Here is a 22,786-nt window from a genome sequence, read left to right as displayed (position 1 = left end):
ATTTATTAAATTTAAAAAATACATAATAATGTTTTTAATATTTTAAAAATATATTAATTAATATTTTTATTAATTTTAATAGTTAAATATTATAAAAAATAAAATATTATTAATATGAAATATTTAATTAATGATTCTTTTATAAAATTAAATGATTAACTAATATTTTTTAAAATTATAATAATTAAATAATAAAATATTTAATTATTATAACTAATTAATATATTTTTAAAAATTTTAATAAATATTTTAATTTATTTTTTAAAATTAAATTAATTAATGAGATTTTTAAATTAATAAATTTAACGCTAATAATTTTAATTAAATAAATATAGTACAAACTGATGCTTTATTACAAAATTAATATGAACAAATTAAAATTTAAGCTCAAATTAAATTCATTTAAAAGAAAAAACTAAACTTCATGGAATATGGATTTAATTTAATTATAATACTAGTACTATGTAGAAGTCCTATATTCACTCTTTACTTATTCATCGTCCATCCAAATCCCTCTCAACTATTTCTTCTACACCATAGTTTATATGTAGTCAAGAAAAATGAAGAACAATGAATCAATATTTACTTGCTATTAAGAATGAAAATTTTTTGTAAAAAATTAATTTAATTGTTTTGTTTAAAACAATAAAATATCATTTTAAATTTAGAAAAAAATAAAAATTATATATTTTTTTTCAGGAAATGATGGTGCTATATTGACTAAATCATTATAAAGACATACAAAGGCTAGATTTGCTAAATGGCCTACGTGGTTTCGTAAATTGCACAAGCACCCTCTAAATCCATTAGCGGGGCTCAATTCAAATGGCTAGAGTGGTGGGCCAGATTTTCATCATGTGCCACCTTTCAGGGACTGGACCTCATCCACTCGAGCATATACATGCTTTAACTTTTCAATGAGAGGTTCACGCTTTCACTAACCGTTGTAAGAAACCCATTCTCCTGTGCAAGAGTTATAATAATAAAATTAAAGTTTTATGAAATTTAATTGAATTGTTTTTGAACCTCAATAATATATTTGGTTTGAATAAATTAAGAATTTGATTTTATGCAGTTATTAAAAATCAATTCATATCAATTTGAATTTCAGTAACAACCAATTATATATATAAAAAAAAATGAAGCACAAGGAAGTTTATCTTGTTGGCATTGCGAACAACAGAATGATTTAAACATGCAAATATGAAAAACATGCATAAATAAAGAAGCTCTGTGGCCGATTTAGAGGATCTTGGCACTGTGAAATTAAATATATATTTATTGAATTGAATCAAGTTATAATATTGACGTTTTGGTGTGGCCGTTTGAGTGAAGAATTTATTGCAAAAGGAATTCATGAACAAAAGGAGACAAATAAAGAAGAGTGTGTGTGAATGTGAGAGAGAGACAAAGGATTTTTTTTTTTCATGAAAAATAAAATTTAATCAATAATATAGTAATTGCAGCATGGTCGGTTATTTATCTGGTTGGCACATGACATGATACGCCAGTAACGGCAAATCTCCGGCGTGATAAAGAGGTTGGAAACAAGGAGACTTCTGCAACTGATGCCAAGCGTAGTAAAAGAAATGATGAAACCCGATTGCAAATTTAGTCTTGCTAACCATTTGAATGAATTTAACAAGTTTTCAGTAAAAGACAAAAAGGACAAACAGAAAAATGAAAACTTGCGACACGTGCAATGTTTTGTCAGCACAGGTATCAAGTCAAAGTCGAGTTTCAATTAAATAATTTTATTTATTTTATTTTGAAAATATAAAATTTAAAGATTTTATAGAATACTAAGTATTAAAATAAAAATTAACAATAAAAATATATTTTTACCTATAATAATGATTAAAAAATATAAACTAAATGGATTTAATTAAATTTTAAATAATAATAATTAAATTTGAAATGGTTTTTATTATTTAAAATGATTAATGATTAAAAAATTTAGAGTATTCAATCTTAATAGATGCCTTTTAAGCTTATGATATAAATGTAATTTTGTATAAACATCTGAATTATTTTATTTAATAGCCCTAATGAATCTATATAAAATAGAAAGTTATTATTATTATTTCTTTTGTGTTTTTAACAGATCTTACAATAATACATTAAATATTTTATTTATTACTTTTTTTTATTAATAAATAACTTAAATTTTATATTATTAACAACTATATCATGCATAAAAATATTTTAATATATCTACAGATGATTTGAAATCCAAAATAGGATTAGATTTGAATGCGTAAGTTTGGTCTCTAATTTTTTATTTTTTATTTTTTATTTTTTACTTTTATAATATTTAATCGTCATTTTACTATAGTATTATAGACTATTTTTTTTTTAATTAATTCATATGCTATTATTGTGCATGACCATACATATGGATGTACAATCATTTTCTCGATTGTCATGTTATTTAATTCATTTCAAACATTTATCTTGCTATAATTCTGAAGATGCGAGATCTGCTATTTCATGAATTTAACCTATTGACTAAATTGAATTTCTCTATTGCGCTCAAATTTTATTTAGTAAGTTTCATTGGTATGAGTCGTGAACCAATCTCTTGAGGATGAATTAATTTGCTGTAGAATTATGTATAAAATAATAAATTAATAGTAAGTAATATTTAAATAAAAAATCATTGCATTTCAAATGATCATTGTTGTAATTAAAATAATATTTTAATAAATGAACAAAATTGAATTTTTTGAGCTCCATATATGTATATATAATTTATGTATTTTTTCCCATGTAACCAGTTCTTTTTAGGTGTCCCATGCATGTTCACCGGATCACATATACAGCTTATGTTGATTTAATCCGACGATCAGTATCGTCTGCAAACCACGCGGATCAACCACATGAAGCCCTGAGCCCTGTGGGTGCAGCGTGCCAAACTGCATATCCAGCATTTAATGTTAAGAGGAAGAAAATGGATTTTTCATGTTTTTTTTTTAAAAGAATAAAAAGGCCACGGGTGGGGAGAGCAAAAGGATATTCTACTTTCTACCTAAGACTTTGCACGCGCCCACGCTCCGAAGCATAAGCTATGCTGAAAAGCAGTAGCTCAAGTTTATGACAGAAGAAAAGACCCGTTCACTCTCCATATCAACGCGTGCATTTTACGAGTTTTGCATGTTGGAGAATATCTTTTTCGGTTTATGAAATATTTGTAGCAATAACGTAATTAGAAAATTTTATTATATATTATAAAAAAAACTTATTAATTAATTATTTATATTTTTAAAAATATATTAAAATTAAAAAATTAATGAATAAACTTTAAAATATTAAAAATATTTTGATATATATTTTAAAATTAAAAAATTAATTAAAATTTTTTTTAATAATATAAAAATCAAATAATAATTTTTCTTTATAATTATTATCGGTAAACCAGTAAAGCCAAAACCAAACCCATCTTTTACGTGGTAAAAAACTTTGATAATGTGAAACTGTTTGAAATGTCAAAAGTGCCGATTGAATATTTATTATGATAAATAATTATATTGAAACTATTATATATAGAATGATTATATCATAAAAAATTTTATTTTTGAAAATGTGAATAAAATCTCCTATAATATGAATTATATTAGCATGTTGATTCAATTCTAAGTTAAATGGTATATGTTTAAATTTAATAACGATTAATTGGCAAATAGAGACTTGCACCTGTGTGATAAGGAATTTCAAAGAGCTGAAGTATGCACTTTTGTAATAAATTTAGTACTTTAATTAGTGATAGAAATAAATACATGTGCAATGAATGCTCTTTTTTATAGTGTCTTATATTTTTAGTGATTCATTTGTTAAGAGGCGTGCTTTGTATTACCTACCAGTTGACGACGGAAAACATTTTCCTTTTGTTAATATAGATATAATTGTCATTAAAAATGATACATAACAAGATATGTATTCAAAATTAAAGATTAGAACAAACATTTCAATCACAACATCTAAATCTAGATACAACAGGTAAGATATATAAATCTAATATATTAAAAATCCTAAATTATATAAGGCTCAATATATAATGAAAATTGTGCTATTATATCTTATATATGTCATTCTGGCTATCTATCATAATTTATAATCTTCATAATTATAAAACATAATAAAAAGTTATTATTTTTATAAATAAAATGATAAAAAAATCTAAACAAATTGACAAAAGATTTTACTAAAAATTCATCATCTCAAATTCTACTGCTAGAGATAAAAAAAACACTAAAAACTTAGCAAATGAATAAACATAGTTTCAATCTTGGAAAAACATCCTAAAATATGGATTGATCAAACTGACAATAGAAAATCCGACAATACAATAATATCAATTCTAAAAAAATATAAATAATTTTACTATATTAAAATTTGAGTCACAATTTTTTCACTTAAATTTTGTTCGTAATATCTTTAAATACCCGACTACTAAATTGACTAAAATAAAATATTACATACAAATTGACTTATTTTTAACTTTCATACCTAATAGATAATATTACGAAAAAATCCCATACTTTCACATATTTAAATATCTAGTCGCTTCAATTGAATCTACGTTATGCTCCATCCTAAGGATAGAGTGGGGCTAAGATCACATTTAATTATACTTAAGCTTTCTACTTGATTCCAACTAAAAACGGGTAAGTGATAAGTGGTAGGTGATAGGCAGTAAATGGTAATAGGCCCACTCAGGTAGTAAGGGAATCATTTTCAAATCAAACATTAGCCAATTGTAAGACATGCCAACACTACATAACCCAAATGCAAGAAAGACTGAGATATCACACTCAGGTGGAGTGGAGAGCGCGTGGGAATTCATATTTCAATCAAAGCCAATACACAATATCAATTCAATCGTGGAGTTTGCTGAAGAGCACAGTGAGGCACGTACGCATACGAACCCTCCCCTCCTTCCTTACACTCGCAAGGGCCCACTTTTGACATTCATATCAAGTCAAGAAAAAGACTGAGGTAGTTCTCCGGTGTGTCTCACTCTGAAAAGAAAAACCACCTTTTGTTTTTCGAAAACCACTCTGCTGCCCATGTCCTTCTCTATAAATAATTAAACAATTACGATTAAACATTGCTCCACCATCATTTCCTCTCTGTCTTCTGTCTTCTTTATGCCCTTTCTTTATGCAATCTTCTTAGCTTTCTAATTTTTTAGTCCCACCCGAACCCAAGGTCAGCGCAGTCCATTGAATTCACTCTCTTTTGAGTGCGAGAAATAGATGGTTTGGTTATAACTTCTAGGTAGATTGCCGTCTCAATGGCTGAGTGGGATCCGCATGCCGTAATCAGGAGTCTCACTAGCCATAGCCCTGCTACCAACACTGCCGCCTACCCCCCTAGTCAAAGTGCCAACTACCTGGATTGTCTGGCCTCTTTGATTTTCGATGATAAAGATACCTCTTTCTCTTTTCCTAATACTGAACAGCCTGTATGTAATGGATGGCAAGGATTGCCAGATTCTTACAATCCCTTTCTGCATACAACCGGTGTTCATGGTAATCTTCCTAACTCTTCCATTTCTTATTTTGGAGAATTTAGTGGCCAAAATCAGCTCCAACTGTATCATCATCAACCACCATCACCCCAACCATTGCTACCAGAACCACTAGCCCTACCCCCACCCCCACTACCACCACCACCATTGATACCAGCACTTGCACCACCAGCATTATCCCAACCCCTACTACCACCACCAACATTGCTACCAGCACCAGAACCAGCACCAGCACTATCCTCACCCTCACCCCCACCCCCACTCCTGCCTCCACCCCCGTACCTGTCCCCAACCCCACCCTTCCCCAATTTACAATTTAGCTTCCCCTTCAACCCTGGCCAGCAACAATTTCAACATGCACGATATCAACAGCAACTATTGCACCAGCGACGTCATCCAAGGCCTGCGACCAGTGTTCCTGTCCCTCCTTCACGAACCACTCAATCATCTGCATCGACATCAAGGAAGAAGTAAGCGGGTTAATTTTAGTTTCTCTTGTTCATGGAAAGATTTATCGAAATGTCTGTTCAATTTTATTGATCTACAGAAAGAGCTATTTGAAGAGGGAAGTGATAACAGCAGAGAATATATGCAACGATGCGTGGGGTTGGCGCAAGTATGGACAGAAACCCATCAAAGGCTCACCGTATCCAAGGTTTCGGCTTCTTAGGTTTTTCAGTTTGCCTTCTTGCAGAAAGATTTTAATTTTAGGTTTATTTGTAAATTCTAAGAATCGGATGTCAATTTTGGGTTCTACAGGAACTACTATAGATGCAGCAGCTCCAAAGGGTGTGCAGCGAGAAAGCAAGTAGAGAGGAGTAATACAGATCAAAACATGTTCATAGTGACCTACAGCGGCGACCACACCCACCCTCGTTCCTCACAGAGAGGCTCACTCATCAGAAACAAATTCCTGGCCAAACAAAATCCTGCCAACGAAGGATCCAAGGAGTCAAGTACTACGCCTTCGGCTACGAGTCTCTCTCCAACAACCCCTCCGCCAGCTGCCATGGAGCAAGAGAACACAAATGAGAACATCGACGCGACACAGGCTGCAAATATGAATGGAGCTGATTTGGAGGGTAATGGAATTGAAAGCGAAGGCCAAGGTGATGGTGATGGTGATGGTCGCGGTCACTATTATGAGGACGAGTACGATGCTCTTGTTCCTAGTATGACAAAAAATGAAGACATTTTTAAGGATTTGCAAGATTTGAGAACTGTTGAGGAAAGTGTTTTTGATTTTGGTAGCAGTGATTATGGAGGCTTAGGTCATAATCCAGACATCTTCTCCTTTTGCTCCGGTGGTTCTGACTTCTGACTGACAAATCTCTGAGAAGGCGCTGTTTGGTTAAGGAAAATGTTACTGTTCTATCCTATCCTTTAGGGAAGTTAGGAGGTGCTTATGTTTATGTTTTTCGCTCTTCTTTTTTTTCTTTTTTTCCGTTTAATCTGAAAAGAAGTGTTCTTGCAGACAAAGACAACGGACAGGGATAGAAACTATAGATCATGTACAAAGTGATAGAAACAATCCTTTCCCTCTCTAAACTTTTTGTCCTTCAACTTTTTCTTTACCCTCTTTTCTTTGTATGTTTATCTTTGGGTTATGTTATATGAAAATGCTTATAATTGAAGGCTTTAATATAAATATGAGATTTCAGAAACAATTTTAGCATCAATAAATTACATCTCATATGGTACAAAAATGCTTATAATTAATAATCGCTTCATTGAACTCTTTATTTGTAATTTTAAAAAAATCACGAATTTATTCATAAAAAATGTCATCTAATATATTGAGATAGTAAAATGGAATTCTTTTTATTGTTATATAGATTTTATATGAGTAATACAATTTTCTACAATGCATATATATATACATATTATTACCGTTTTAATCTTCTATAGAAACCACAAATCATAAAAAATTGTAATATATAAAATTATACTCTACATTTATAAAATTGTAAAAACTTTTTTACATGGATAATAAATTTATATAATTAATTATAAGGATAGTAAAGAAAAATAATTTTTATTTTTATGTATAAAACTATGAACAAAGACAAGGTAATTATTGATGCATGGCCAACTGAATTGTAACTCCTTTCAGCCTTTACAAAAAGTTAAATCCCATGACTGCTAATTAATGGCCTCTCATATCATTCCCACGTGCCACTCCATGCCCATTCTTCAAATCTTCTATAGGGGTTGGAGGATTGATTTATGCATTTTTTTACTATTTTGCATAGAGAATTTCCCCCATATATTGGGATAATTTTTCTAGCTGTGAGCAATAGTACGGAATTCCATTTGGTAGACTATCATTTTTTTCATCAGAAATGTAAAGTTAAAAGGAAAAAAAAAAAAAAAGGCTAGCAAAGGTCATGAGGCACACCCAAGGCAATTATTTAATATACAAAAACAATATAAAAAATAAAAATAGATATTATTTTTCATTAAAAATTAATTTCAATATTTTCAAGTTATTTATGCCGAACCTACCGAGTTAATATTAAAAAAAATGATTATATGGTTCGCATTTAAGGGAAGAAAATGTTATACAACTCAAATGAGCCTTAATATTATTAGAATACATACAAAATATAAGATTTCACAAACCAAATTAATTAACATGACATAATTAAATGTAAATAATATTTGATTATTTAATATAAAATTGATTTCACATAATAAAAAATATATTAAATTAAATATTTACATTCAAATTTTTTACTAAATTAATTAGCTCTTATGAAGAAAGGTAAATCTATCTTAAATTAAGTTTAGAATTCTTACGTATGACTGTTTTTCACTTGGTAGAATTGAGACTCGCAAATGTAAACTCTCTAATATATCCACACAAACATTCTCAACAAGATTCATCTCTCTTGGCTGAAATCCTCTAGGCCTTCATTTCCTCATATGGCCAAAGCATGGGAGAAGCTAGGGTTTCTTGCAAGCTAAATGGAATGAGCAAGAGTGTTAACAATTAACACAAGAGCACTGGATGATAACTTCTAATGTCCCATCGCTAAAAAAATCATTAAATTTTGTTTAAATCCTTGAAAATTATGAGCAGTCCAGCCCATACTCTGAACCCGAAGTGATCCTCAGCGTACTGATCCAAGTCCAATTGTCATACAAGCAAGGCCTCACACATTCACACTTCCTTGAACATACAGATAGGTCCATTTGAGTTGCATCAGAAGTCCAGATAAGATGGACGGTTGAGATTCCGCCAATAAGGTTGTAATTTCAGGGACTAACTACCCGACCATCAATCTCCGTTTCTCTACACTGGAAAAGAAAAAAAGAAAAAAATAGTGAGAGGGCACCCCGAGAAGAAGATAACGAAGTTCAGAAGTAGTGATTCAGATAGGATTTACTTTAGCAATGTTTCTGCGGGTGATTGGACGGCCATTGATGGCCAAGGTGAAGCAGACAACGGGGATCGTGGGTCTTGATGTGGTCCCCAATGCAAGGGAGGTATTGATCAATCTGTACACCAAAACCCTAAAAGAGATTCAGGTGGTCCCGGAGGACGAAGGGTACCGTAAGGCGGTAGAGAGCTTCACAAAGCATAGGCTGAAGGTATGCCAAGAGGAAGAGGACTGGGAAGTGATCGAGAAGAAACTAGGTTGCGGCCAGGTCGAGGAGCTCATCGAGGAGGCTCAGGACGAGCTCAAACTCATCGAGAAAATGATCGGTTCGTACATTTTATACTCTATTTCTCGTTTATGTACATTGATTCTTTGCTCTGCTGGAGGAAAATATCGGAAATATTTGTTTTTTGGGGGGCAAGAGAAAACTCGCATAGTATTAAAATGCTCTAGGAAAAATTCCAATATAATTTTAAGTTTTTCATTAAATTTTAAAATTTTAATTATTATTACATAGAATAAAATTTTCTAAATTAATGTGAAATAAATTTAAAACATAAGTGAAGCATAGTAATCTTATTATCATGACTAGTCATTCCATTCTTAACCCATGACAAGTCCTTGAACTCTGATTTCTAGTTGTTGATCCTGTCATCATTCATTGTGAAAATAAGACCATGTTCTGAGGAAGTGTAATCGTTTTGAATTTTGATGCTTTCCACTTGAGTTTTCATGTTATGTCTCTTCTCATTTTGACTTGGAGCTGGTTAACAGTTTGTGAGAGTTCCAACAAGCTTTTTGTCAAATAATTACCTGCAAGTATTCTGTTCATTTCTTGTCAGTCATAGCATTGGGAGTAGATGGAGTGCCAAAAGAAGTTTTATTGTGAAGAACAGTGGACTAGCGAGGGCAAGTTCATTAATTTTTATATGGTGCAAGTTCATATGGTATTGTGAAGTATAAGTTAATTGTTGAAATTTGGTTAAATCTATGTTGTGTTAATTCTCATCTCTATTGAGGCAATATGAATTGATTTGTTTTCTATACTGTCATTATGCAGTGAGAAATAGTTTGTGAAAAATATTAGCATTTCTGACAGTATGTTTTAATTGTGCGCTATTGCAGAGTGGGATCCTTGGGGCGTTCCAGATGACTATGAATGTGAAGTTATAGAAAATGATGCACCAGTTCCGAAGCACGTACCTTTGCATCGACCTGGTCCTCTTCCTCAGGAGTTTTACAAGACGCTTGAGGCTGTCCAATCCATAAATGGCACACCTGCTGTCTCCTCCGGTCAATCAGAGTTAAAGGCGTAACTCTTGGAGGAATCTTAATTTGAAGGGCTTGAGTTTCAGAGTCCAATCTGTCATTTTGTTTTTGGTTTATTGTTTGTGTTTGTTATATTGTAATTCTCGTTTACCAGATTGAATAGCCAGAGCCATTCGATGAATAATCCTGACTTGAGCACATGTTTTATCAAATCTGATTCTTGCTTCGGTTAAAATAAGTTGAGTGATCTATTTAACAATTAGGCCAAAGTCCTATCAAAGCTAACCGTGGTTCATGTGGTAGGATCTCGGGTAGTCCAACAATAGATAAACGGTTGTGAAGTGCATATGGATATAGGGTATTCATTTTACAAGCTTGAAATTAAGAACACCAGACCGGTGGCGGACAAGTTTATTCACGCAAGTGAAGTAAACTATGAACCGAAACGCATGGAAGATTTCCCCAGGGTGGGGGAGGGAGTTCATGGAAAATCATTACATGCTTTTGCAATAATAAAAATATGAATACCACAGTGGTGAGGTGAGTTTTGGTAGAGATTACAAAATATAACTCTGCCTGAACGTGGGGTTACTCTCTTCCACCGCTGAGTGGGTTGTTTTCTTTTTAAAAAATATTTATGTTTTGCAAGTTGAGATTCTGGGTGATGGTTTATTTGATCGTGCTGTCTGCTTTCTCTGTTCAACTGGTGCTTCAGTGTTACTCTAATAGCTCTCAATCCCTTAATGCCTAAAAGAGAGTGTTATTTCTGTGTTTTCTTGGCCTCGTGCTCTTTGGTCTCCCGATAGCTCGACTCCACTTTGGATTTTGTTTGTTTGGGATACATATCATGTGTCTTTGCTCTCCTGCCTCTCTTATCTTTCATCTCATGTCTCGATGTTCTGACCCGTTCCATGGCTGGTTCTTCACTATGTCAATACCTCTAACGGTCCTTGCCGGTCAAAATGCAGTGTTGAAGTTTCTCTGATATGCGGATTGGCGCTTTTACTGGGTTGGGGTTTCGGATTGGATATTAGATATAAATATATGGATTGGGTTTTTTCCCATGGGTCGGGTTTGCTTGTAAAATTTGATATTGAAGCCTCAACTCCTTCCGTTTTGGACTTTGGCCTTTTATCAATAATAAGTCTTCTTTGGTTTTTTTTTTAATTTTTTTAAAGTCATTTTAGTATCTCACTATTTTGTAGTCTTTCGTAGCAGTAATGTTAACGACGTCGTTTAGCATAAGCATCGAAAAACTTGAGCCGGCTCCGTTCGCTGCCTTTTCATTTTCGGTGCTCTCTCGAGTCTGTTGCCTAGTCTCCTAGCTAACTCGGTGCTCAGGTATGCGTTTCTATCCTCTACGCTTTCTTTACTGCTTATGAACCTCTGTTTTTCGGCCAAGAAATCTCAGTGAAGGAAATTCCTTAAACCTTAAACCTTAAACCATCCAAATCTTAATGAATAAAAAATTTAGATGAAAAAGCCTTTGATTTGGTTTCATTTCCCTCTTCTCCCAATCAGACGACTCCTGTGATTTAATCTCTAATCAATTAACTCCCAACTCTAGCATCGGTCTTCTGTGATTTCTATCTCCTCTATGAACTGATTTTGTACTCAGATTTTAGTTTTAATCAATCGAATTCAGATTATTTTTTGCTCACATAAATGACTAGATTCTCATCGTGTTTTGATTGTCTAGGGATTGGGCTACACTTATTTCGAAGTCTATTTCATCTGGGGAGAGGAAACTATGCAATTTTTTGGTGGATCAGATATTAGTCCATCGCCACCGGCACCAACAGCTTCAGGGAACAATGCGCACATGATGTATGTGTTCAATAGGAATGGGGTGTGCTTGCTTTACAGGGAGTGGAATCGTCCACTTCATACCCTCAATGCGCAGCAGGACCATAAGCTTATGTTTGGTCTTCTTTTCTCCCTCAAGTCGCTAACTGCCAAGATGGATCCCACGAGGTTTATTTTCTATTTGTAATCTAACCATATTTCACAATGCAGATATTTTCTTTTCTGGAGTCCGTGTAATAGACTTGGTTGCTGCTTGAATTTGGAGTCATTGAATGTAAATTGTACCTTATCTTGGTGCTAAATTCCCCAAGTTTAATTGAACAAACAAATTGCTAGGTTTGAGATTAGATTATAACCATTTACAAGATTTCTGCTAGGGACTTTTCATAGTGGCAATAACAAACAATTTTGGTCTGCAATCTGAATTTATCTTAATTTAATTTATCTGGAGTTCGTGTTTTGGTGCAGTGCGGAGAAAGGAAACCTTGGGATGCCTCAGTTACCTGGCCAAGGTTGTTCATTCCACAGCTTTCGTACAAATACATACAAACTTAGTTTCATGGAAAGTCCTTCCGGGATAAAGGTTAGCTTATGTTCTTGATATGTTTTATTGCTTTCAAAATCATGAAATTGATGGTTTGCCTGTGCAATAAGCTTGCACATCTTAGTCGTATAGAATGTAAACATCAAAGATTATGGCCACATGCTTTTTCAGTTTGTATAAGTTTTGTCAAGTTTGAGGCCTTGGCACCTTGTTACGTGCTTTTTCTTTTTCAACTCTTTAATGTGGCCAAGCATTTTAGTACTCAGTGAAAAGGTGGCTTGCAGTTTGATAGTACAAGAACTAGTACTCTTGATGCGTAATTGAGTTTGTACTTTTGAATTTTCAAATTTCTGCCAATATTGTACATGTTTGCTATTTGATTCTGAGTTTGCCTCTATATATTGCTTTATCCGGAGTTATTTGTGTATGAATCGTTTTGCAGATTATCTTGGTTACTCATCCCAGGACTGGTGATCTACGCGAATCCCTAAAGTACATTTACAACTTGTATGTTGAATATGTTGTCAAAAATCCCCTCTATACTCCTGGAACTCCTATCAGGTAACACATATAGTACTTTTTTTTTTCATTTTAAACTAAATAATCGGAGCCACTTCATCAAAAAAATGTTAGTGATTTTGTCTTGTAAGACCTTATTCTTGGTGGCTGAAACTCAGTAAAGATAAAGTTTCTACATATCCTAAAACCTGTGAAAGGATTTTTTACTCCAAACCAGATTAGATTTCAATTTGATTTGGTTATTGTGAACTTTGGTCCAGTCGAATTGGAGTATTCTCCTACCAACTGGGCTTGGTTTGAATATTTTATTTCAATGCCAAGCTTAAAGCTTATGCTGGTGCTGAAATAATTTATGAACTCTCCTGCTTGGCACACCTAATGATTTGTTCAGTCAAGGGAGTTTTGAAAAGACACATTGTTAATCTAAATTTGGATGCTTATTTATTTTTGTTGCTTGATATCAACATTAAGTGTGAAATAAATAATTTTTAAGCTCAAGTGAGGTGTTCTAACCAGGCACTGATGGATTGTGCTATGATAATTTATTTGTAAATTGTATTTAATGATACTGGATCAGCTTGCAAGTCATTTTTTCAGAAAATGAGTCTTAGAATGTGAATTTCAGTATTTGACTACACTCTCTTAATCAAGTAGTAAAGGAATGAGCGAAAAATTATTACCAGCTTAAGAAACAAAACGGGTTTTGATAAGTGGTAGGGTGTGAACTGGTGAAATGTGCTGAATCTTATGATTTGGAAGTTGCTTCATGTAAGTTTATGATTTCATGTTGAGGTTTTTGGCCTTGTCCTTGCTTCTATTCCCTTTCCTGGTGCTTGTTGGATCTGAAATGAAGTGTCAACCAATGTGTGTATTATACTGCTGGATGGTATGCATCTTTACTAGATACACATGCTTTACTAGGAATACAGCTGGGTTCCCTTGGCCATTTATTCAAGTGTTAGAAGTTAGAACGGTCGGATAGGGAAAATTTTAGTGGCATTTGTTTTTCTTGTAGTTACCCATGATCTTTTATTAGTCAACTGTTACTTACATCATACAGTAGCTTTGTTTTAAGATTCTCAAACTGTAGGATAATTTTTACCGGATGTGCTTGTATTTGCTTTGTATAGGTGTGAGTTGTTCAATACATCTCTGGACCAATATGTAAGGAGCATAGCCTAGTACGTCAAGTTAAATTCAATTTCTGTCATCTGGCTATACACTCAATCGAAGCCTGGCTCCTAGTGCACCTGAAATTTCGAAAGGTGTGATGGAATTGCAGTTGTAAATCCTTTTCGTTCATTAACTGATTGATCAACTTTGTGCCAGTGTAATCTTAAACTGAGTTTGTCCATCCTTTTCTTTAAGACGTATATGGTTCCTTTACGTATTCCATCATTATGATTTAAGAAACCCTTTTCTGTAAGAAATATCAGGCTTATTTTGTGAGTGCCGCCGCTGCTGCTGCTGCTGCTTCTTCTTCTTCTTATTATTATTACTTCTTCTTCTTCTTCTTCTTATTATTATTAATCCCCACAATGATAGACTTATTTGTTTTTTCATGTTTATTAAGAAAGTATAGTTAATGTAAAAATTTGATATTGCCTTTCTTGATATACTTTTTACGATTAAATCATTTTAGAAATTTAAAAAAAAAATTGAAAAGAGGTATAGTAGAAAAATAATAAATAAATTATATAAAGATAGTGGCTTAAAATTTGGGAATGAAAATAAACTTATATTTATTTTTGTTGTGGTTGTTTTTATCTCTAGAATGATTTGGTAGACGTTATATATTCATTCGTTAACAAGTTCTTATAATTCCCCAAACGTTGAGATTGTAGGATCTCTTTTTTTAACGTATACCATCATTATGGTTTATAATTCCTTTACGTATTCCATCGTTAAGATTCAAGCAATCCTTGTCCTTGAGAAAATAAGGCTTATTTTGTGAGTGCCTCTTAATATTATTATTGTTATTATTATTATTTGTTTTGTTTTGGGTGGTTTATCTCTATGTAAGATCGGGAGACTTCGTATGCATTCTTCTGGAGTTCCTGTAATTTCCCCAAAGATGCAAATTTTAAATGCATTTATTTAAAGTTTTTAAATGATAATTTAAAAAGCAATTAAATTACTTAAATTATAATAAAATGCTTTTTAATTTGATTAAGAAAGGTTTTGTTTACATCATTACTCTAATGTTAATAATTCTTTCTTTATTGATTTACCATTAGAAAATGGGACAGTTAAAAGTAGGATAAATTATAGAAAAGCTTAAAAATAGTTATTGTGTTCAAAAGAGATAATAATACAATTAGAAATTATATATTTTTTAATTTTTTTTCAAAAAGATACAAATTAAATTTTAAAAACTGACATAAAAGATGGATAAAATTCTTGTTTTTTTAAGAAAGGAAAAGAAAAGTTTTTTTTTTCTCTCCTTTCTAGAAGATTAAGAAATGGAAATCAAATAATAAAGAGTTAATGTTGGTTTGAATGTCCATGTCCACAAGCATATAAAATAATACTCTCTTTGACACCTTAGTAGTTTATTTATTTAATTGAATTATTTTAAAAAAAAGGTCTAAGCATGGTTTTAAAATAACAAATAGGAAAGCGTGAGATTCCGTGAGGAAATTTGATTCCCTCTAGAACTTTTTTTTTTAAAAGGCTAAATTCCACTACCAACCTCCTAAGAAAGTAAAAAATTCAGTACAAAATTCCATTTGGCTGAAGGATTATATCTGAATAAAGCACTTTTAATAAATCTTTTAACCGGGAGAGAGTGAATCATTGCTGGGATGAGCGAGAGCGAGAGCGAGAAAAAGCGAAAGTGAGAACAAGAATTGAAGGGGCTTCAAGGTTGGGATTTCTTTGTCCATCGGCAGAGGAATCCTGACCCTGGCTGATAGGGTGATTTGTTCGATCTCGATAAATTTTTTATTGTGGTTTGTGTATAGTTTAGGGTGTTTGTATATATGATTTTATTATGTTTCGGGTGTGCATGGGTAAGTGTCTTTGATTGCATGGTTCTATTTCTATGCCTCAGATCTTCTATTTGGTCGATTGTCGTTGTGGATGTTGTGAATCGGTGGATTTCATCAGCGCTGGAGTGCGAAGTTGCCTCTTTACTGCGGCTTCATGGCTACCCGAGACTGAAATGTCATGACATCGGTTCTTCTCTTTAGCTTTCAGTCGACAATTCTAGTCCTGTTAAGTCTGTTCATGATTAGGTGAGGGTTTGTTTGGTTGTTTTGCTTTCTTCCCTACCTTTCCGGCTCTTCTTCTTTTTTCGCGATTATATATTCATTTTGCTTTGCTGGCTTCGTTGGCTTTTTTCTGCCCTCGGAGTGCATGGTGGCCGGCTGTCAAGAGCATAGAATTTTGCGGTACTAAAATGTAATTTTTTCAACAATATAATTTCTGAAAAGCAATGTTGGAAAAGATAAGTATAAAAATAGTAGTATCAAAAGGATCGCGACAGATCTTTGTAATTCTTTTTTATATATTTATTAAGGGAGTGTCACCTCAGACATATTGATGTCTTCTCCTACTACAGTTTGTTTTAAACTTTTTAGGGGGAGTGACTAGTTGGCCACCAGTGAGGACTGGGCCCAGCTGGTCATCATAGGTTTGTTGAGTCCCTAGATAGTATCTTCACTCCTTGTAGATCATCCCCTATCTACAAGTTGTGAGATGATCATTGCTATGATTATGTAATGACTGTTTTACCCCTGGAATAAAATAAGTAGTTCATTCATTAAGCCTCAGTGTGAGTTGCCATGTTTGATGTGCTGGTGTTGTTATAATTATTGGTTGATGATATTTGATTAAATATTTGTGGTTTTGTCCTAACCCAAATATTCTATTGTGTAGGTGTACGCCTAAATTTATTGGCTGACTTGGCTTGAAAGGAGTTCAAACCAAGTGTCGCACGATCTCCAACAGGTGTTAAAATCTAGGCCCGTGACATTTGGTATTAGAGCAAGAAATATCTGCGAGTAAGATAAAGAAATGATGAAAAGAAATTTACAAGTTAATGCCCTAGAGAAAATGGTTAAAGAGTTGTTGAATTGGGTAAATGAGAGCCCAACCCAAGAAAGGACGTCCCTTGCTTTTGAGCAATGAGATAAGCACATTGAGGTGTTAGAAAAGAAGAATGCGAACCTGGAAGAGAAAAATGAATATCTTCTAGCTATGGTAGCCAGATTCTTTGAAAGTGAGAGTGTGCTAAGAGGGCGTCGTGGCTGTAATACCCGGCGAGACTCCGGTATCGGAATTCCTACCGTCCGGTGGAATCTCGGATGTCGGAAGCCTCTAGTAGGGTAGAAACATGTTTTCATAAAATGTTTTAATGTTTTTGATGATTTTAAGTAAAGAGGAAATGAGTTTTTGAATAAAAACACCTTTGGAGGAAAACTCAGGTTCGGCCGCCGAACCTCAAGTTCGGCCGTCGAACCTCAAGTTCGGCCGCCGAACATGGCATGCATGCGGAGGCACATTCGGCCCCCGAACGTGGCCTGGCCAGCCACTATAAAAGGGTCCCTTAGCCGAAAACGGGCGAGCTTTTTTCCCATTTTCGGCCAAGGTGAGCCTTTCCGCCATTCCTCACCATCCTTGAGTTCTTTCCTTCAAATCTTTCATGATTTTCACAAGTTTTCATCTTGTTTTGAAGATTTCCAAGTTTTGAGCAAGTTTTGGAGCTTTGAGGTTCAAGAACTCAAAATCTCCCACCTCCGAGTTTAGGACGTCTCTCTCTCGATCTTCAAGAGGTAAGAGCCGATCTTAAGCTCATTTCATGTTTAAAGTAAGTTTTATGCAAGATCTATGGGGTAGAATGCATGTTTAGCTCATGGTTAGGTTTTTGAGTTTATGTTGTGTTTTTGAGTAATGTGTTGTTGTTATGTGTTGTAGTTGGGGTTTAAGTTAGTTTGAAGCCCCTAGGAGCCAATGTATGTATATTTGCATGATTTGAATGAGTTATATGCATGTTGAAAGATTTGGGAGGCAAATGTGCATAAAGGAGCCAAGTTTCTGCCCTTTGGCAGAAACCAGGTTCGGCAGCCGAAGGAATTTTCGGCCGCCGAACATGGCTGGGGAGGCAGGCCTTTCGGCTGCCGAAGTTGCCCCCGAAAAGAGACTTTCGTCTCTGTCTGGGACTTTCGGCCGCCGAAGGTGCCGCCGAACCTGCCTGAGTTTCGGCTCTGGAGGGACTTTCGGCCGCCGAAGGTGCCGCCGAACCTGCCCTGTTCAGCCTTCCTTTGCATGTTTTGCATGATTGTTTTAAGGTGTTTTTGGGGGTTTTTGGGGGATGTTTTTAGAGTTATGTTCTAGTTGTTTGGTCCCTCATTTGAGTCCACCTGTGTAGGTTCGGACCCGAGAAACCGAGGACCCCAGCAGTGAGTTCAGCTGCTTCTGAGTCAGTAGAGCTTCAGCCAGAGGTGAGTAGAATAAACCTTTATGTTTTTAAAGCAAATGAATTATACAGTTGAGCATGTTCATGCATCATGAATGCCATGTGATGAATTAGGTTGTTTGCATTAGAAATCACGAATATGTTGCATTGCATTTATGATGTTGATGTGGATTGGTTATTGGATGACCCTTTAGTCCTCATATGATATGATGATGTTACGGCATGATATGGTATGGAAGTCCAGGTTGTACCCATTCTACGTCCTTGGCACTATGTAAGAGAAAGTCCAGGTTGTACCCATTCTACGTCCCTGGCACATTGGTATGTATGATATGTTATGTTAAGAGAAAGACCGGTTGTACCCATTCTACGTCCCGACACTTTGGAAATGTAGAGGACTATCGGTGACAATACCATCCGAGATGTGATTTGATGTGATGTGTTGCATTACATGATGGCATGAGATTTTAAATATTGTTTTTTATTATTCTGCTCACTGGGCTCTAGTAGCTCACCCCTTCTCCCTAATCCCCCAGGACTGTAGGTACGGGCTAGACAGAGAAGTCAAGAAGAATAAAGTTTTGTTTTTGTAATAGTTAGAAAATGGACATGATAAATTGTAAGATGATGTATAACTGAATAGTTATGTTATGTAAAATGATATTGAGGATTAGAAATTGTGCTTGACCCTATAGATGTTGTAATCCCTTGTTGATACATGATCTTAATGTTTATTGATGACTATGTTAGCCAACTCAACACATGTTATGCCACCCATTGGGGGCATTGATGAGATCCCATAGAGGGGTCAAGTTTATGATTATGATTATGTTTAGTGCATGCACAGGTTGAGTTGGTGTATGAGGAATGAATGAAAGAAAAATTTTAATTTTTATGTATAATTGTTGATCATGTATGGGATTAAACAGGTTTTCAGGATGCATGTTAGGCTTGCTACGGGTCTCGGCGGCCTTAAGTCGACCCGGATCCTAACTCCGGTAGCGGTCCGATTTTCGGGTCGTTACAGAATGGTATCAGAGCCCTAGGTTCATATGGTCGAACCTAGAGTGTCGGACTCATAGATGTTATAGAAGGTCAAGCACAATAGGAAGATCATGTCCACTAGGATAGGATGTGGAGTCCTGTCTTGTTTTATGATGTGAAATGCCATGATTATAAGCATGTGCATTAATGATATGTGATGTATGTGACGAGGGTTCATGTGTGCCCACATGAACCATATGATGCTGATGTTTGCTTGTTGTGTGCTGTTTTTCAGAAAATAGGATGAGAGAAACTCGTCGATCTGCACGATTGACTGGAGTGCCACCTGAGGATGAGGGCATGAGCGCCCGTCCTCCTACATTGCCTAGGGCAATGTCAAGCAGGTCCAACAGGGACAGAGCAGTAAGAGACCCTAGAAGGTCTTTGGATCTGGGTAGAAGCAGATCAGTCAGAGGAATAGTTCAGGGAGGACCGTCTGAGGACATGGGGGACGAGATGGATGTAGAGCAGAGAAGGGATGGCAGTTTGGGAGTTAGCATGTCAGAAGAGGGAATGGGAGAGTCCCAAGGAGGCACTCAGGCCTCGAGATTTGTTCAGCCACCCCACTACCCACACTTCTCACAAAATCCCGGATATTCGATGGGAGGTACATCGGATTACCCTAGCTTCACCCCTTATCCCACACAGATGCCATACCCACCCTACTACCCACCATATTCACAGTATCCAATGTATCCACCCCCACCTTACTATCCAAACCCTACCTCAGAAAATGTTGCACCACCTCCACCACCTGCAGAACCAGCAGCCCCAGTTGCTCAACCTCCTAGACCTAGCTCAGCCAGTGGGAGCAAGGTCAAGATGACAGACTACATGAAGTTGGGTGCTCCTCAGTATGAAAAAGGGGATGACCCGTTTGTGTATCTTGAAAGGGTTAAGGTGATCACAGATGAGATTGGGGCTGATGATAGTAGAGCCATTCAGATGGCTGGGTTCACGCTTAAATGCAAGAAGGCACGAGAATGGTTCAAGAATTATGTGAACCCCAGAGTAGACAGCATGTCTTGGGAAGAATTTGCAAACGAGTTTGCAGGATGGGCTTTCCCAAATAGTTCAAGGGAGCTGAAGATGATAGAGTTTGAGCAGTTGAGGCAGACCGATGATATGAGTGTAGAGGAGTTCACAGACAGATTCTTGGAGCTGTTGCCATTTGCAGGGCAAAACCTTGACTCAGACCAGAAAAGGTCAATGAGGTATATCATGAAACTCCACTCTAGATATTCCTCCTTGATCCAGTCCGCAGATAGGGAGAGCTTCCATGCCATAGTGGATATGGCCAGGAAAATGGAGGCCAGTGCCATCGTTCAGGGAACAGTTAAGCAGTCAGTGGCACAGCCTTCTGGTTCTAAGACCCCAAGCTCTTCTTCTTTTAGTGCAGCAGCTTCAGGTAGCAAAAAGTGGAATAACACCACTAGGAAGCCCAAGAAGAACAAGTTTTGGAACAAGGTCAAGTCTAGTCTGGGACTAGGGAGTGGCTCGAGCTCTGGTGCGGATAACGCAGTTTGTGCAAAGTGTGATAGGCCACACAGGGGAGTTTGCCGAGCTGGGACAACAGCCTGCTTCAGATGCGGGCAAGAGGGACACATGGCTCGGGAGTGTCCTAGGGCAGCTTTTGGAGCACAGTCTCAGCAGACAGCTTCTGGTAGTGTGGCTCAGCCAGCAGCTCCAGCCATGACTCAGGCCAGTGGCAGAGGCAGAGGCAGAGGGGCAGCCTCTTCTTCAGCGGGTTTCAGAGGTGAAGGTCCATCAGCTCCAGCACGGATCTTCACGATGACTCAACAGGAGGCAGATGCATCTAACACCGTGGTGGCAGGTAATTTAGTCATTGGTTGTTCAGATGTGTATGCCTTGATGGACCCTGGTGCATCTCATTCTTTTATTGCTCCGAGAGCCGTCCAGAGGTTGGGGTTGATGATCTCTGAGTTAGAGTGTCCTCTCTGGGTCAGTGGACCCAAGTGTGATCCATCAGTGGCAGAGTCAGTCTGCCAGTGTAGTCCTGTGTTTGTTGAGGGAAGATGCTTGTCCGCCGACCTGGTGGTTCTAGATTTGACAGATTTTGACGTCATTCTAGGGATGGACTGCTTATCTACCCATGGTGCTACCTTGGACTACAGGGACAAGGTAGTCAGGTTCAGAGGTCAGGATGGGTCAGAGGTTGTCTTCAGGGGAGACAGGAGAGGTACACCTAGAGGTCTGATATCAGCTCTTCAGGCTCGTAGGTTGCTTAGGAAGGGATGTCAGGGGTATTTGGCTCATGTGAGAGAGCTTAGCAGTCAGGTTAGAGAGCCCGCCTCGATGCCAGTAGTTAGAGAGTTTCTAGACGTCTTCCCAGACGAGCTGCCAGGTTTACCACCTGCTAGGGAGATAGAGTTCGAGATAGAACTGATGCCTGGAACCCGACCGATCTCTATCCCTCCCTACAGGATGGCTCCAGCTGAGTTGAAGAAATTGAAAGAACAGTTGCAAGAGCTGGTAGAAAAGGGCTTCATCCGACCGAGCACCTCACCTTGGGGTGCACCAGTTTTGTTTGTGAGAAAGAAGGATGGATCCCTTAGACTTTGTATCGACTACAGGCAGTTGAACAAAGTCACTACCAAGAATAAGTACCCATTGCCAAGGATCGACGATCTATTTGACCAGCTAGCCGGAGCAGGTTGTTTCTCCAAAATAGATCTGAGATCGTGGTACCATCAGCTAAGGATAAGGGAAGAGGATGTGCCGAAGACAGCCTTCAGGACCAGATATGGGCATTTTGAGTTCCTTGTAATGCCGTTCGGGTTAACCAACGCCCCTGCAGTATTCATGGATCTCATGAACAGAGTGTTTAGCCAATACCTGGATCACTTTGTTATTGTCTTCATAGATGATATCTTAGTGTATTCCAGGAATGCAGAGGAGCATGCCCATCATCTGAGGTTGGTTCTGCAAACCTTGAGGGAACATGGCTTGTATGCCAAGTTCTCTAAGTGTGAGTTCTGGCTGAGGAGCATTTCGTTCTTGGGGCATGTAGTGTCAGAGAATGGGATTGAGGTGGACCCCAAGAAAGTGGAAGCTGTAGCTAACTGGCCTAGACCCACTTCAGTAACAGAGATCAGGAGTTTCTTGGGTTTAGCAGGTTACTACAGGAGGTTCGTTCAGGACTTCTCGAAAATAGCAGCTCCTCTGACCAGGTTGACTAGGAAGAATCAGAAGTTTGTGTGGACCGACCAGTGCGAAGAGAGTTTTGAAGAGCTTAAGAAGAGGTTGACTTC

At 36.3% G+C, this 22,786-nt stretch overlaps 3 protein-coding genes across 3 annotated transcripts; all 3 read left to right on the top strand.

The window, feature by feature from the left end:
• Positions 1-5,293: 5,293 nt before the first annotated feature.
• LOC110630726 (probable WRKY transcription factor 27) lies at positions 5,294-7,024 on the top strand. The gene is made up of 3 exons (XM_021778278.2): positions 5,294-6,000; positions 6,078-6,185; positions 6,290-7,024. The coding sequence occupies exons 1-3, from the start codon at positions 5,294-5,296 to the stop codon at positions 6,849-6,851; spliced, it is 1,377 nt and encodes a 458-aa protein (XP_021633970.1). The 3' UTR covers positions 6,852-7,024.
• Positions 7,025-8,791: 1,767 nt separating this feature from the next.
• LOC110599960 (probable NADH dehydrogenase [ubiquinone] 1 alpha subcomplex subunit 5, mitochondrial) lies at positions 8,792-10,417 on the top strand. Its single transcript, XM_021736606.2, has 2 exons — positions 8,792-9,239; positions 10,039-10,417. The coding sequence occupies exons 1-2, from the start codon at positions 8,927-8,929 to the stop codon at positions 10,227-10,229; spliced, it is 504 nt and encodes a 167-aa protein (XP_021592298.1). The 5' UTR covers positions 8,792-8,926; the 3' UTR covers positions 10,230-10,417.
• Positions 10,418-11,368: 951 nt separating this feature from the next.
• Positions 11,369-14,530, top strand: LOC110599959 (trafficking protein particle complex subunit 1). Its single transcript, XM_021736605.2, has 5 exons — positions 11,369-11,523; positions 11,882-12,156; positions 12,457-12,571; positions 12,975-13,093; positions 14,182-14,530. The coding sequence occupies exons 2-5, from the start codon at positions 11,933-11,935 to the stop codon at positions 14,231-14,233; spliced, it is 510 nt and encodes a 169-aa protein (XP_021592297.1). The 5' UTR covers positions 11,369-11,523; positions 11,882-11,932; the 3' UTR covers positions 14,234-14,530.
• The last annotated feature ends 8,256 nt before the right edge of the window (positions 14,531-22,786 follow it).

The sequence above is a fragment of the Manihot esculenta genome, chromosome 14 (assembly GCF_001659605.2).
Source record: "Manihot esculenta cultivar AM560-2 chromosome 14, M.esculenta_v8, whole genome shotgun sequence".
In the NCBI taxonomy this organism is placed as follows: Eukaryota; Viridiplantae; Streptophyta; class Magnoliopsida; order Malpighiales; family Euphorbiaceae; genus Manihot; species Manihot esculenta.
The sequence above is the reverse complement of the archived record's forward strand: the minus strand, read 5'-3'. Positions and strand labels throughout refer to the sequence as shown.